Below are 16,499 nucleotides of genomic sequence, written 5' to 3'. Positions count from 1 at the left end.
CTATGATCCCCAATTCTGAAAAAACCTTCTCTTGACCCCTCCTCTCTGTCTAGCTATCGTCCGATTTCTCTTCTCCCCTTTCTTTCTAAGGTTTTGGAACGGGTTGTCTATTCGCGCTGTCTTGAGTTTCTTGAAGCCAATTCCATCCTTGATCCCTTTCAGTCTGGCTTCCGCCCAAGGCATTCTACAGAGACAGCTCTCACTAAGATCTCGAATGACCTTTTACAGGCCAAGGCTAATGGCCTTTACTCTGTTCTCATTCTTCTCGATCTGTCTGCAGCCTTTGACACTGTTGATCACTGTCTTCTAGTTGACATACTCTCTGACCTTGGGTTCTCAGACTCTGTTCTCGACTGGTTTAGATCTTACTTGTCTGGCAGATCTTTTGCAGTAGTTGCAGGGGGTCAGACTTCTTCTCCTGTTCCCTTATCTGTTGGAGTTCCCCAGGGCTCTGTTCTGGGTCCCCTTCTGTTTTCTCTCTACACACTGTCCTTAGGAAAACTCATTAGCTCTTTTGGCTTTTCCTACCATCTGTATGCCGATGACACCCAGCTGTATCTTTCTGCCCCTGACCTTTCTCCAAGGCTTGAACAGCAAGTCTCATCTTGCCTTACAGCTGTCTCGCAGTGGATGCGCCATCGGCGTTTGAAGCTCAACATGTCCAAGACGGAGCTTCTTGTCTTTCCTCCTAAGCCCAACCTTCAACACTCCTTTTCTGTCTCTGTGGACAACATTTCCATTCAACCAGTCCAGCAAGCCCGCAGTCTTGGCTTTATCTTTGACTCTTCTCTGTCGTGTATCCCTCAGATCCAGACCACAGCCAAGGCTTGTAGATTCTTTTTGTACAATATTGCCAAAATCCGACCATATCTCACTGCCTCTACTGCCAAGATCCTGGTCCATGCCCTAGTGATCTCACGACTTGATTACTGTAACGTCCTCCTGGCTGGGCTTCCTCTTTCTCACCTCCGTCCTTTAATCTCTGTCCAGCATTCAGCTGCACGCATTATCACTTCCACCCACCGCTCTGACCACATCTCTCCTGTGTTGGCATCCCTTCACTGGCTCCCCCTCCCTTTCCGCATTCAGTATAAGCTCCTGCTGTCGACATTCAAAGCCCTCCATGGACTGGCCCCTCCTTACTTATCAGACCTTCTTTCTCTTCACCTTCCCACCAGGGCCCTCCGTTCTGGTAGTCAAGGGTTCCTGTCTCAGCCCAGGATTTCCTCTGCCCCATCCCGGATTCGCCCCTTTTCACTTGCTGCCCCTCACTCCTGGAACCTTCTTCCTCCACAAGCAAGAGCCATCACTTCTTTAACCAGCTTCAAAACGGAGCTGAAAACCATCCTATTCAGAGAAGCCTTCCCAGGCATCGCATAATTGTCGCTTACTATCTGATGTTCTGTTGTTGGCTGTTTATCGATCCATTTCCTGTATTCCTATGTACTGTATATGTATTATCCTACTTGTGATTATGTATTTTCCCTGGATAATGATTAACCATCCATTATGAAGCCTTGCCCTCCCTCCAGTCCATCTGCCTTGGTCCAGGCCTCGGAGGTTGAGAGGAACTGCTGGACCTCTTACCCTTTCTCGTCACCACTCCCTTCTCCTTCTGTATCATGTCTTTTTAGATTGTAAGCCTGAGGGCAGGGAACCGTCTAACTAAAAAGATTGCATGTACAGCGCTGTGTAAATTTACAGCGCTTCATAAATAAAGGTTAATAATAATAATAATAATAATAATAACAATTGGGTGTGTTGTATTGGGATTGGGGGAAGGTAGTCATTTTAGGTTCTCCACTAGCTCCTCTAGCTATGCATTTACTTTTTACAATAATTTTGCTGTTATAACCTTGTCTAAGAACACCTTATGAAATTCGTGGGGTTGCCATATTTGACATACCTCCAAAGGGAACAGAAGCAGCTTTATTTTGGCCTGTCTGTTCGGGCCCTATAATACTGTATTTCTGCCTTGACCGTACCATGGCATAACATCAGCATATTGCATTAACATAAAGAATTTGGTTTCAGTACTATATTGGTTCACCCAGTGTGACTTAACAGTTTTAGCTTCTTCTTATCTTGATTTTTTCTTCCAGTGGTTCCCAAACTTTGGTCCTCCAGGTGTTTTGGACTTCAAGTCCCAGGATTCTTGGTTTTTGGCCATGGTAACTGGGGTTTCCGGGAGATAAAGTTCAAAACCCATGGAGGATCAAGGTTTGGGAACCACCGTTTTAAGCCCTGTTGACTGTATAAATAGCCACACAATAATTTCAGTGCTAAAAGGACAATTTGCAAATGCAAAACATGCTAAAAAATTATGTGAAATTATGTGTAAGGGTGTAGAGCCTCACCGAGGAACAGTTGGTGTGAATCCAGTAAAGACAACCAGAAGAAAATTCCATGACCACAGCTACTTAAGCAGGGATTGTGGCAGTTTACTCTCTACCATATGATTCAAGAGAGCATTTCCTCATGCTGTTATGTGTCTGCACACCAGAAAAAAAACAACAATGTGGTTTGCATGTGTGAACAGAGCCCTGTGGCACTTATTTACAATTGTGAACTGTTCAGAACTTCAGAGCTTGTGTATAATAAAATGCTAAGGATTCACAATTTCAATACAATATGTCTCGTTAGCCAAGAAGCATCCTAGATCTCACATTGTGCTTGGACAATGTACTTATATGAGTAGCAAGAGGTACATCCTGAATGTGAAAAAGTTACTTTTTTGAACTATCAGAGTTGCCCAGCTGCCATGACTGCTCATCAAGCTTGTTGAGGTATTCTGGCAAAAAGAACATGGGGTAACCATGTTGGCCATGAAGCAAAGTACAATAACAACCAAAATCCACAAAAGAGAAATACCTTTATTGAGCCAACCAAAATGCATAAAATATATGTCAGATATAGCTCTACTGGCTTCTTCATCAGGCAAAGGTGTTAAAAATTATACAAAAGAAAAAAATATGAAAATGTTAGTCACAGGTCTACATTTTGTGGAGATGTTCTCAGTTCAGGTGGTATGGAGGAAAATTCATGCAGGCAGGCCCCTTCTCCTTCTGACCATGTGGGTTCTCTAGGAAATAAAATTTAAATTCTATTAGCAACACAAAAATATACTTTTAAGATCCAAGTTGCCTCCATCCTTTGTGAAGGTACAAGCTCCTTTGTTAGACGGGGAACACTGAATTTCTAAAGAAGCCTCCATGTTTTTGCAGTAGGAAACATCTTGTAGTATCTCTTATCTTATTACATTTTGAAGTATTTTACATCTTGGAGCTTCAAAAGCTTGCAATGTGTATTTTGTGCATTTTGGTTGGCTCCATAAAGCTAACACTGGCCCAGTACACACCGCCAACAAGTGGCATACCAGCTCCGATACTAGGGTTAGGGACTGCGCACCAACTGCACGGCCCCTAACCCTAATAAGTGCGGGTGGCATGACAATGGTGGCATCCCGTCTATACAGGTGCCACCATTGTGATGTAAGCACCGTGCGGCATCCACACAGCACTGCACATTGCTTATGTTGCGAGTGCGCCACTGTGGCACCCAAAAAAGAACTCATGCCATTTGGTCGCTGTGCCATCCCTGCTGAGGAAATTAGGCCACTGGCAGGCCACCCTTTTGAGGCAGTCTGTCCTGGACCCCTGTTTTGTGGGTTTTGGATGTCATTATACATTTCCAAACTGGGTATATCTGCCCATCACTTTTCACTGAAGATTCTGAAAACAGGCATAATTTACCATTGCAAATAAGGCATTAAAATATAATTGACAGGACAGTATGGTTTGTTAAAATATAGAATAGCCTTAATACAAGTCTTATTCCTAACCAGTAGCAGAGACAATACCAGAGAACCACAAAGAACATAAGCCAGTGTAGCAACACCAGACACTTTGCCTGCATCAACTATCTCTGGCAATCCTTCTGTTACCATAACTGTACAGACACAGGGACTGTAAGACGACTGGCTTATAATGGGGCTATTGTAGCTTTCCAAGGCCCAGCTCATGACATGTGGTCATTAGGACAATAAATATAGGGAGATATTGTATACACTTCAGTTTTTGTTTATCTGTTCCATGTGCCCTGGCTTAGATCTTTCCAGGAAGAATGAATCAATGTTTGGCTAGCTGTGGCAAAATATCAAGTAGGATATTTTGTATTCGTCACAAAAAAGGCTGTGCTTTGGATTTCCTTTTACTGGTTATAATGAGTGCATGTGAAATTAAGAATGTGTATTAGAGTGGTTACATGAAAAGGGAGCAGGGCTCCTGTACCTTTCATAGTTTTAAAGAAGAGGGAATATTTTCAGGTGTCACTTATTTCACACAGTTATGAAAAGTTCAGGAAAGTCCTGTCCTTTTCATGGAAAAACCCTAAATGTTTGTAGTGAACAGGGACCCCATTCCTACAGTCAGTTTTCTTATACAGTATCTCTTCTGTGAAAGACAATGCTACCACCAATTGTCCCCTGCAAGTAAGGGACAATTCTTAAAGTAATGCATGATTTCCCCCATACTTCTGGATGTAAGGGAGGCATGCTGTTTTAATGTTCTGCTTACTTCATGGAGTTCAAGACATGGAGCTTAGAATGGGGAGCAGGGGGCTGAAGCCCCCTATAACTAGGCTAGGAAAGCTAGAGCTGCCAGTTTAGGATTGTCCCAAGTTCTGAGGTTTCCAGGCTAAAACTTGAGATCTAGGGACAGACTCTGGTGGCGTGATTAAGCATTATGCACTAAACACCAACTACAATTGCTCAGTTTGTCATTCATACACACAGAGAGAACATATTTTCCTCTTTGTAAATTAAGACACATACGTTAACTAAAGACGCTGTTCCCACAGCAAAGTGGAATGATTGCATTATTTCTTCTCAGCAAGATGGGATAAGGTACACTTAATCCACCCTACTTGCTTCTAGCTTGAAAATAGATGCAGAGCAGAGTGGAGGGTGAGCCATGGTGCAACAGGAACTCGGAAGGAACTTGGAAGCTAGCTAAGTAAGGCGGTATTCAGACCGGCGCTTTGCACCGGCCTGGATATGTGCTAGGGTTGCCTCGGGGCCTCCTTTACAAATGCCCCACAACCCTAGCATGTAACTGCAGCATCAAAATGGCAGCGCCCTGTCTACATGGGTGCCGCCATTACGACATCATGGCCGCACCTCAGCCAAACAGTGCGGTGAAGGTGTGAAGTGCGCACACTGCTGCAGGGCGTTTGTGGCACCCTTTCAGCGGTGCTCCTTTTTCCATGCATATCGCTGGTACGGCCTTTAAACAGCCGTGCTAGCGATGCGGAAGAGAAAGGGGCCACTGTCGGGGTGTCCTTGGGGCATGAAGCCCCAAGGACACCCCTTTCCAGGCCGAAGGGAAACAGCATTTTGCCACTTCCCCGAGGCCTGGAGAAGCGGCAGATCGGAACCTCCGGGGGTGCCACTGTGGCCGCTGAGGTCCCAATCCGTCGGGGAAAGGGGCAGGTGCAGGCGGTCTGTATCCCGCCTAAGTATATAGAGAAAGCTGAAGCAACCTGTCAGTTGAATTTTGCAAACTACAGGAAGCTGCTGTTTTAATAGCTCAGCTAGAGATTTACACCCAGTCCTTTGCTCTTGTTTGGAGCTGAGCCAACCAAAACTGGAGAATTTGCACCTTTATCTTCCACCTGGAGATGATTCATGAAAAATAGAAGACACAGAGCCAGGCCCTAAGATGTGGTAGCCCTAAGGAGGGCTGAACACCTTCCCCTGAAATGATCAGGCAAAATTGGACCACTTAGACTCCTATGTAGTTGAACCCTCTCAGAAGTTATCAATCAGTAGAATACTAAATAATAATTCTTTTGCTATTGCTTTCATAGTACTCAGACTGGTAGTCGATGAGGATTGCTTTACTGCAATGTATTCTCTGCTTTCATTGCTTCGTAAAAACATACTTTTAAGTAGTCAAAATTAATAATGACCTACCTGTCAATGTTGACCCCTCCTCCAATAGTTCCAGGATCAGGTTCAAGATGACAGATATGTCAGTTCCATCACCTATCCTTGACATGTGTTTAAGAAATGTTTTGTACTTACAGTTCCAGTTGCAGCACTATTTTTAGGTTTCTTAACATATGTTGGTGTCTGGAGTCTTAAGGTTCCTGACTGTCAGGTTTCTAACATGGCACTGCTATCAGTATTAACAGTATGCTCTTCTCATATTTTTTCTTTGCCATTTTTGCATAACACCCTTTCATCAATGTATTTATCATCAAATGTTCTATGGACACAAAAAGACTGTAGTTTTCCTCAGCGTTAGACACTTTGATATATATCAGGGCTCTGTACCTTAGATGTCATGCTGTATGTCTGACTGCAGTTCAACTTGTTAAGGAAAATGCAACACGGGACATACAGTAGTAGAAATAAAACATGTACAGTAGTAGAAATAAAACATGTATGTGAAAGTCACAATGACTAAGCAAGAGCAATTAAGAAGCTACACAGGTGAAAAAGCTAATGTAATTTAGAAGTCTTGAATGTCAAGGACAGAATTGTAGAATGTACAAATTGAAACACCTGAGATTCATTAAGTATACAAGGTGAAATGATGAAATTCTTAAGTATGGGTTGAACTATGTGAACCAATCAAAATGAGTGTACACGCCCACTGGGTGGAAACTAAGTGGGTGGTGATTAACAATGGCTATAATAATTGCAATATTTGCCAATGTATTTTGTGGGTAGTTGTGGATAGTTGGAGTAGTTTGGAGATATTGAAGATTGTAGAGGGCATTAGTATTTGTATATAGTAGAATAAAGTAGATCTTTTATATAAGACTACTGAGTTGTCTGGTGTCTTGAGTGAAGATACAAGAGCCAGCAGAATCCTGGAGAAGTTTGGAGACATGTCAGGAAGAAGAGTGAGAAGGCTTGGAGAGTTTGTCAGGGTCTTCAGCCTATTCTCTGAAACTCTGCTGCTTTGGAGAAAAGCATTAACCACTGATCAAAGCTGGTCAGCACCGCTGCATAACAAGGTGGTGAGTTAGAGCCAGAGGTGAAGAGCTACAACTCCCATCATCCCTGACACAACTCCCTATCTTCCATGGAACTATGATGAGAGGGTTGTCCGTTGACTTCACTTCTTTGACAGATGTCATAATAAAAAGTCTTCTGGCACTTTAAAGACAAACCCATTTTATTTCTCATGAATTGTCATGGACTGCAGCCTGCTTCATCAGTTGCATAGAGTGTTGCTTCATTTGGAATATGAGACAACACTCCATGCATCTGAAGAAATGAGCTATAGTTCACAAAAAATTATGCCAAGTAAAATTTATTAATTGTAAATGTGTCATGGTGGATTTTTTGTTTGCTTTTGATTTTGTTGCTTTTGGTGCAACAGATTAACAGCTCTCTATCCCTGTAAAGTGTTATCGAGAATAATGTCATGAGATTGTGCATGTCTGTAGCAGCTGCAACCCCTCAGGACAAATAGTGGAAACTTCAAAATTTGACATGTTTTAGATTATTGTCCAAGATTGCCAACTTTTATTGCCAACTTTTCAATTGAAATTCCAAATGTGAGGCGTGTGCGTGTGTGTGCTAGAAGCAAAAAGGAGAGGTAGACATAACACATCAGAAAATCCTGTTAGGCACCTTGAAATACGACAGAGTGTTTTTGGTTGTACTTCAAGTTGAAGTGCCCAGTTTCAGGCTAAAATTCCAAAACTGGGAGAGGGTGGTGCTTCCTATAAACCAGTGGTTCCCAACCTGTGGGTTGGGACCCATTTGTGGGTCGAACGACCCTTTCACAGGGGTCACCTAAGATCATCAGAAAAAACATATTTGCATATAGCAGTGAAAATAATTTTATGGCTGGGGGTCACCACAACATGAGGAACTACATTAAAGGTTCGCGGCATTAGGAAAGTTGTTTTTCCTCCAAAGGGAAGCTGCAGCTGCCAAACCGTGTGACTTCCCTGTGGAGGAAAAAGAACCCGAGAAAAGTGAGTTCTTTTTAAGCCGCAGGGGCGGCACACACTCGTTATGTAAGCACCATGCGGCAACATGTGGGTGCCGTGCGGCGCTTACCTAACAATGGCAGCACCCATGTACATAGGGCGCCGCTATTGTTACGCTTTACGTACGTACTAGGGTTAGGGACCGTGTGGTTGCAGCACAGCCCCTAACCCTAGTATCGGCCCTAGTATGTCGCTTATTGGTGGTATGTACCAGGCCATAATTGCCATAAGTCATTAGGAAATTGTGATGGCCACTTTCGAATTTAGTTTGGTTTTTGGTTGTTATCCCAGTTCCAGAGGCCAATTTCAAGCTGAAATTTGAAAGGCAGGGGTTTCCCTAAAACAAAAGGGGGGAAGTGCTATACCAGGACATTACAGATGCTTCAGAAAGGCTAACAGAAGAAGAACCAACTCATTTGAGACGTGGTGCTAGAGAAGAGTGCTGAGGACACTGCTGTGGACAGAGAAAAAGACGAAGAAATGGGTCCTTCAATAAATCAAGCCTGAACTCTTACAGGAAGCCAGGATGAGCAAACTGAGACTGTCTTACTTTGGACACATCGTGAGAAGGACTAATTTAAAAAGTCAACAATGCTAGGGAAGGTGGGGTAGCAGAAGGAGAGGAAGTCCACATACTAGAAGACTACATACTCAATCAAAGAAGCCACAGGCCTGGGCCTGCAAGACCTGAGCAGAGTGGCTGTGACAGGGTTTCTTGGCGAAACGTCAGGAATAAACTCTTCCAGAACATGGCCACATAGCCTGAAAAACCCACAAAAAACCTTGGAGACTAAGTTAAAGAAAGAGATTGGCAGCATGGGTTTTCCTAAAGTCCGCTTCCTCAGATGCATTTGGTGGAGTGGAAGCCAGGGACAGCCATTGGCATGCGAGAATGTCAATTCAAATTCAAAACCCTTTGTGCATGATGCACCTGAGGAAGTAGACTTTAGTCTACAAAAGCTCATGCTGCCAACCTCTTTCTTTCAGTTAGGTCCAAAATAACCTGGTCTGAGACTGCTTTAACTGCTAGGCAATCCTGTGAATTGTAGTTTATTGTGTCTGACAGAGAAGAGAAATATCACACAAAACTACAGTTCCCAGAATTGCCTTGCATTGAGCCAGGGCAGTTAAAGCAGTCTCAAACTGGGTTATTCCTGCAGTGTGTTTTGGACCAATATTAGTGTCAAAGGTGCTACAAGATCTCTGTACATACTGGTTCTAACACAACTATGTCTTTGAAAATTGTGTTATGAGGTGAAGGAAGGCCAGAGAGGTCTGCAGACATTAAAAGGAAGGTAATGGAGACACTAAAAGGAAGGTGGTGCTTTCAGAACAAAACTGTAAATAAAGCCCTGTGTTTGGAAAAAGACTGGAAACCAGGGGGGGGGGGGAGATAGGAAAACTCTCCTTTAATTTGTTCTATTCTCATATGTGGTGCTTGAAAACAGGGTCCATGGGGGAGAAACAAAACCCCAGTGCAGTGTGTTTCCAGTGGGCAATTTATTAAAACACTAGTAGGCCGCAAGATCTCGGTTACTAGGAAACACAAACGGAGGGAGGGGGGAGAGGAGGAGGAGGAGGAGAGCAAAATCAGGGCTGCGTGAAGCGCATGCGCGCGCGAAGGAACGCAGGAGGGGAGCCGAGCCAGCTTCGCGCCTGCGCAGTCAAGCCTCAAAAAAGAGAGAGACTAGTAGGGAACCTCTCCATCTTCTCTGGGCCGAACCCGAGACTCCCGCGCAGCTGTCGTCGCCGAAGCGGGCGCGAGAGGGGAGGGCTCTACTGCGCATGCGGAAGAAGAAAGAGGAGGAGGAAGGAGAAGAGGGAGGATTGTTGGTCTTGGTTCCTTCTCCCTCCCTCCGTTTGGAAAGGAGAGACTAGAGGGCTCTGGGCGCTTTCGGGGGGGGGAAGGAGAAGGAGAGGAAGAAGGCGGGGAGGGAGGGTCCTTGAAGGGAGCCTTTGCGCTCCGTGCCGCCTCCTCCTCCTCCTCCTCGTCGTCGTCGAGGCGCCCTCTTCTCTGTCTCCGCCCGGGACTTGAGTCCATCGGCTACAAAATGGCGGACGGGGAGCTGAATGTGGATAGTCTCATCACTAGGCTCCTGGAAGGTGAGGGAGAGGGAGGGAGGAAGAGGAGCAGGAGGAGGCGGCGGCGGCGGGGCGCTTCTGCGAGGCTTTATTTATGTATTCCTTTATCATATTTATTTGCATCCCTCTCTTTTCCCAGAGCAGCTGCACAACATTTTAAAAAACAAACAGCGCAATTACAAACAGAGGGGAAAAGTACATTATTATTATTATTATTATATTGTTATTTCCATCCAAATCTATAGCCGTCTTGCTCTGTAGAATCGCTTCCTGCAAGTTCTCTCTAGGTGTCTTTTAATTGTATTGTTGTTGTTGTTATTATTATTATTCCCCAGGCTGTCGACAGTTACTCCCTTTTTCGCCTTAAGAGCCTTGGTCCTCCCTCTCAGCCTCCTTCCGAAGCGTCCTCCATTTTGAGCAGCGTGGATTTTCGGGTTGTAAGCCGCTCAGGAGTGAGCTCTGGGCGCAGAGGCGGATGGAGAGACATGTACCGTTCATGCTGCTGTTACGCTGTTGCTATTTACATTTATGTACAGGGCGACTAGACTTGGTCCTCCTTTTCCAGGACACGTCCTACATTTCATCCTCCTTCTGTCCCCAATTCCAAAAACATTCTCCATTTCGAGGACGACTAAGAACCATGAATGTATATTTTAAAGGAGATTTCTTAACTTGGGTTTGGGCATGCCCCACAGTTTCCCCCTGAATGTCCTACATTTTGCGGTGCCTTTCCCCTCGGACAGCCAGGTGTCCTCCTTTTCCAGAGCATGTCCTACATTCCAGCTTTCCAAAATGTCTTCCCTTCTGAGCAGGACCAAGAAGCGTGGATTTAGATTTATATTAAGTGTGTTTAGCTTTTGTGTTGTGTGGCCGTGCCCAACATGATTTCCTCAAGTGTCCTACATTTTGCAGTGCCTTCTCCTTTGTGTTATGAGGACAAACACTGCTCTCCCTTTCTTCCTCCATTTTCTGCCAAGGGAGCTGTGAGGATGGCAGGGGAACCCTTCTTAAAGGTTGTATATTCCAGTAATAAAGCCATGGGTGCCATAAGAACAGTCCTTCCTCGACCCAGCCATGGGGTTTGTTAGCCTTTCTCTGCGATTTGGGGGTGGAAAGAGTGGTCTGGAGTGAAGAAGTGTTTCTAAATGTGTGTTTTCCCCCTTACGGTAGGCGTTTTGTAGCCGCCTTTTGCATACTCTTCGCCCCCTCCTTTTACTACTACTGGTGAGGTAGGAAAGTGTAGGTACAAGTAGGAGGATCCTCCTTGCTTTTCCTCTTTACCCACCGCCTTCTCCCTGGTTCTTGATCTAGATTTTTATCTTTTTAAATCACATTTTACACTTTAACATGTTTTAATACTCTTCTTTCCACAGCAGCACTATGTTTTCTTCAGTTTCGTCATGCCAGCAAGACTGGGACTTAAAATACCAGGTGAAACGATCCCTAATGAAACTAAACTATAAACTTATTTTTACTATAGAAATACATTATCTGCAAAAAGAACAGTCAGTATTTTTTTTCATTATTTAACTGCTTCACTCCATTTTTTTTTAAAATGGCAATGATTGACGTGCAGAAATAATCCGGTTTGACACCAGTTTAATTGCCATGGCTCTGGAGCCACAGCAAACTACAGTTCCCGGAATTCCATTGCATTGAGCCGTGACAGTTAAAGTGGTGTCAAACCAGATTATTTCTGCAGTGTAATGTAGTTTAATTCTGTTTTAATGTCTGTTTTTAACTGTATAGTTTTTGAATTGTGTCCCAATTTTTCGTGAAAAAGCAAAATATAAGAAGAAGAATAGATCTGTCAGTCTTGGTCATATATTCCTCCGTTCCAGACTGATTTCTGTACTGTAATGACATTTTGACTCATAAATAAAAGATTTCACTGTGTTAGTACCCAGGTTTGTTTGCTTTCTCAGACCTCTTTTTCTGCTTCTGAGGGTAAGGATAAGATTCATCCTCCAAGTGGAGTCTGACAGCTTTCCATGTTGTTATTAAGTACATTCCCCCACTCCTACATGCTTTGATATAACAAGATCTGTTACTTCTAGTTGTTTTTCCTGCAGGGGTTGAAGTGTATTGCGATAAGAAATCATGCACCTTCCCTACCTGTTATATAATTGTTTGCAGGTGAGAGTATAGATATGTGATGACAGATATGTGGTCATACATGCACTCTTATCTTGTAGCATATTCCTGAAATCTGCTTATTTCTCTAAATATTTACTGCTTTAAAATGTCAGTATTTGTTGACCATTGTCATTTTTTTTAAATGACTAAAGTACTTCAAAAATAATGAAAACTTACTGACTGCATTTTTGATGATAATATGTTTATATAGTAAAAATAAGCCTGTTGTTTAGTTTCAGTAGGGATTGTTTTCCATTGTATTTTAAGTGCTAGTATTACTGACATGACAAAATTGAAGAAAATGTAATGTTGCTGTGGAAGACTGACATGTGATTTTTAGTCAGTCACCTTTGTCTATCATCGGATTATGATAAGTGCATGAACAGATTTCCACACGTGGATAAGATAATCCATCTGCTGTGCAAAGGATTCTGGATTTAGATTCTGCAATTGATCTTTCTGACATTTGGGAGACCAGTGCCATTGGCACCAACCAGATTGTGTAAGAATTGTGAGAAGCTTCATTTAAACACCTTGCACAGTTGCTCTCTGGCAAACCAGGGCAGAACAGCATCTCTAGTCTGTTTTACAGGCAGTGATGGATAGTATCTCCTGGACTAAATGGAGACGTGCTATCAAGTCTGCAAAAATCCTCAACTTCATGAAAAATGTGACCATGACACTGAACATAACAACATTCTGGAACACTTGCAGTTTTCTGAGTTGGTTGCAGAATACTTAGGATCAGGATAGTCGTTGTGTTTATCAGAAGTATATATGATTCATTAGTCATAACAAGAGGAAGGCAGTTTCTTCTAAGTTCAACATAAATACAGTTTGTTGGTTTTGATGAGGAATTTTATTTCTGGCTTTCAGAAGCATTAGGAATGGTTATTTTACTTTGCTTGCATTTTGTTTACTTTCCACATTCTAGTTTCAACTTTCTAGATATACCTTACCCTGTGGAATATAGGAACAGCCCCCACACACTGGGTTTTATGGGTTAGTTTATTTTTGCTTGAAGGAGTTACTTTATATAATGAATGCTGATGATGGCAGAATAATCATGCCCCATGTTAGAAAGAATATTATAGAGTAGGAAGAGTGCAGAAAAGGGCAATGAAAATGTTTGAAAAGTTAGCGCACAATCCTGTTGGGGAAAAAATAACACATTGAGGCTTTCTGTTTATGGGGAGGGGGCAAGATGCCTCCAGCAGATATGGGCTTATTAAACAATATATAGTGAAAAAAAATGTATAGAAACCTCTGCCTATAAATTCTAGACTTCACTCTTATTAAATTGCACGACAATAAATTTGAGACAAAAGGAAAGAAAGTACTTTACACAACAGAACTTAATTTATGTGGTTAACTGCTATAAGATATGAAGATGACTGCTGATTAGGTGGCTATAAAGGAGGCTCAGATGACTTCACAAAGAGTAGGTCTATCAGTAATTTTTACCCATAATGGCTGTGTGAAACCTCCCTGTTCAGAGGTAGTCAGTTATTGGATATCAGTTGCTAGGTTGCCAACAGTAGAAGTGGGCTACTGCTTTTAGGCTTTTTGGAGATCTGCTAGACAGGGTTAGATGGACATCTGGCTTGATCCAACAGGACTGTTCTTAAATATTTCCTTCACTAAAACATCATACTTTAAGGCGCCTGAAAAAAATACATCATAGTCCAGTTTAGATTTTGTGAGAGGTGAAAGGGATTCACAGATATGATGGAAAAGGGGAAACGGCTCCCTCCCCCAGCCTTCGCTTGCTATGCAGTGGTGGCTTAGATAGCTCAGTTTGGAACTAGGTGCTGTATTATATTACAGTTGGCCCTCTCTATCTATGGATTCTTTATCCAGAGAGTCAACCATCACCGGCTTGAAAATATTTTTTTGAAAAAAAAAATTCCATAAAGCAAAGTTTGATTTTGCCATTTTATAAGAGGGACACCATTTTAATATGCGATTGTATTTAATGGGGCTTGAGCATCCATGGATTTTGCGGTCCATGTCCTGGGTCCCAAAACCAAGCCAAACCCCAATGGATACTAAGGGCCAATTGTGTTACTATACAGTGGAGCTCTGTGTTGGTTTGGTCCTGAAGACAACTATTGATAATCTATTAATCAATGAATTTGAATTACTGTTTTGAATTACTCCAATGTTATTTGTGATCATTCACACTTACTTAAGAGCAATATATAATAAGAAGTTTCTTGTGTATACCATTCTAGTATTAAAATTTTCTGTTTTTTCAAGATCCATGTCAAGATCTGCTCTTTAAAAATTATTAGTGCAATTCTAAATTTTGTAATAATAATAAAAGATGTAATTTATGGAAGCACTGTAGTTAGCTACTATTGGACACCACTGCCTTCTTTTTTAAAATTTCATTATTAATGCCTGAAGTGACTGAAAACAAACATTGACAAACATGATCTGTTTAGCTCTATTTACAGGCAACTTTTCTTTTGCTCTTCTTCCTGCTCCTGTGTAAGACTTGTGAGCAGCACTTTGTTCATTTAATAAGTATATCCTTACCAGTGTATTCTTCATAAGATGCATTTTCAGTTATTAGAAATATAAATCTCATGTGCTCTAAATAAAGTAACAGAAGCCTGCTTTTATGAAGGAACTTTGTCAGTGACAAAGCCTATTTGAGCTTTTCAGAAAGAGTTTGTTTCTATTATGAAATCTATAGTACTTTCTGTAGTAGTATTCTACCAAATATTGTAGTAAGGTATCTCCCCCCCCCCCCCCCCCGAAATGTGCATGATCTTAACAGGGTTTTTAGTAACAGGCTGTCATGGAGGTATCACATAGAGTTGCAGTATGTGCCATAGGGGAAACAAATTGAAGCTTAATCCAGGCAAGACAGTGGTGCTCCTGGTCAGTCGAAAGACAGATCTGGGAATCGGGATTCAGCCTGTGTTAGATGGGGTTACACTTCCCTTGAAACTCAGGTTCATAGTTTGGGGGTACTGTGGATTCAGTGCTGACCAGGAGTGCCTCTGCACAGCTAAAAGTCGTGCACCAACTGTGCCATTCCTGGAGAAGTCAAATCTGGCCGTGGCGGTACATGCCTTGGTTACATCCCGGTTGGAGTATTGTATTGGATGAGAAGGCTTTTGCTAGGTTTAGTGGAATGTGTGATGTGTGTTTAATCTTTGAAATGTAAGCTTTTCTAGAATCAGTTTTACAATCCTGAAGAAAAAAAAAACTCACCAGTTTTTGCATATTAAATGCCTCATAACATGCCAGTCTGCTTTTGCTAAGTTCCCACTGTCATCTCTGCAAGCCAGTCAATATCTTGTTCTCAAATCTTGGTTTCTTTCCACCCTAACTTTCATTATCTATAGTTCCCCTATACCAATTCTAGGCTAATACTGTTTCTTCATTGTGCTCTTCCGTTCTTTCCCTGCTAAATTTCTACTTTGTTCCATATTTGTGTATCCTATTTCACATCTTTTTGTGGAAAAAGGTTTGGTCCAGAGTGAAGGGTGTGGGTGTGCAGGAGCATATCTGGAATGTTATCTCTATTTGTGCCACATGTGAGGTAATACGTGTCTGTGTGCCCTGTGCATGCTCTTCTCACTAGGAAATCGGACATGTGTTTTGGGATGTCTTTTTCTGATATAACAGGATGGGAGCTCTGGTTGTATTCATTTAAGATGGAGGCTAACTTTCCTGTAGCAAGTTAATCCTTGGATTCCTATGATAGTAGCATAGTACATCTTAAGATAAAGAACAAAGCATGACATACTTGGCTCAGTTGATTTTGGCCTCCTACAGTGGAGTAAAGACATATTTTACAATGCTGTGCTGTGATTATCTATGCTGGTTTTTGTTTTGCCCTGATCAGTTGTTGAAGGTCATGTGAATGCTACTTCTTTGGGGGGGTTTTAATACTGGATTAATTGTTGTCTCCATTTTAAGACACAGATAACTATTAAATAACAAAAGTACGATCTGTTTCAGAACCATCTGGCCCAAGTTATTTGTGTTATACTATAGTAAATAAACAATCAATTATGAATTATCCCATTTGTGAATCAGCAGCTACACTTGTTTTACAGTGCACAGGTTTTTATTATTATTTTTTTGGTAAAGCAGCAGTTGTAAGACTTCACTCTGAACTGTTTTATTTGACTCTGCTTTGCAAAATGCAGAATTTTGAAGATAGGAAATGGAACTTTTTAAGATCTGCTACATATAATTAGTAGGTCTCTAAAATGAAATAAACATTTTCATAGTTCTGGCCTTCATTTGTG

At 42.2% G+C, this 16,499-nt stretch overlaps 1 protein-coding gene across 1 annotated transcript in view; it reads left to right on the top strand.

Moving 5' to 3' along the window:
- The first annotated feature begins 9,679 nt into the window (after positions 1 to 9,679).
- Positions 9,680 to 16,499, top strand: part of PPP1CB (protein phosphatase 1 catalytic subunit beta) — a 39,863-nt gene continuing 33,043 nt past the window's right edge. The window contains exon 1 of the mRNA XM_042463841.1: positions 9,680 to 10,113. Within this exon, the coding sequence (XP_042319775.1) occupies positions 10,062 to 10,113 (52 nt within the window). The 5' untranslated portion in view covers positions 9,680 to 10,061. The remainder of the gene's footprint in view (positions 10,114 to 16,499) is intronic.

The sequence above is a fragment of the Sceloporus undulatus genome, chromosome 1 (genome assembly GCF_019175285.1).
Source record: "Sceloporus undulatus isolate JIND9_A2432 ecotype Alabama chromosome 1, SceUnd_v1.1, whole genome shotgun sequence".
Classification (NCBI taxonomy): Eukaryota; Metazoa; Chordata; class Lepidosauria; order Squamata; family Phrynosomatidae; genus Sceloporus; species Sceloporus undulatus.
This window is presented reverse-complemented; position numbering and strand designations above follow the sequence as displayed.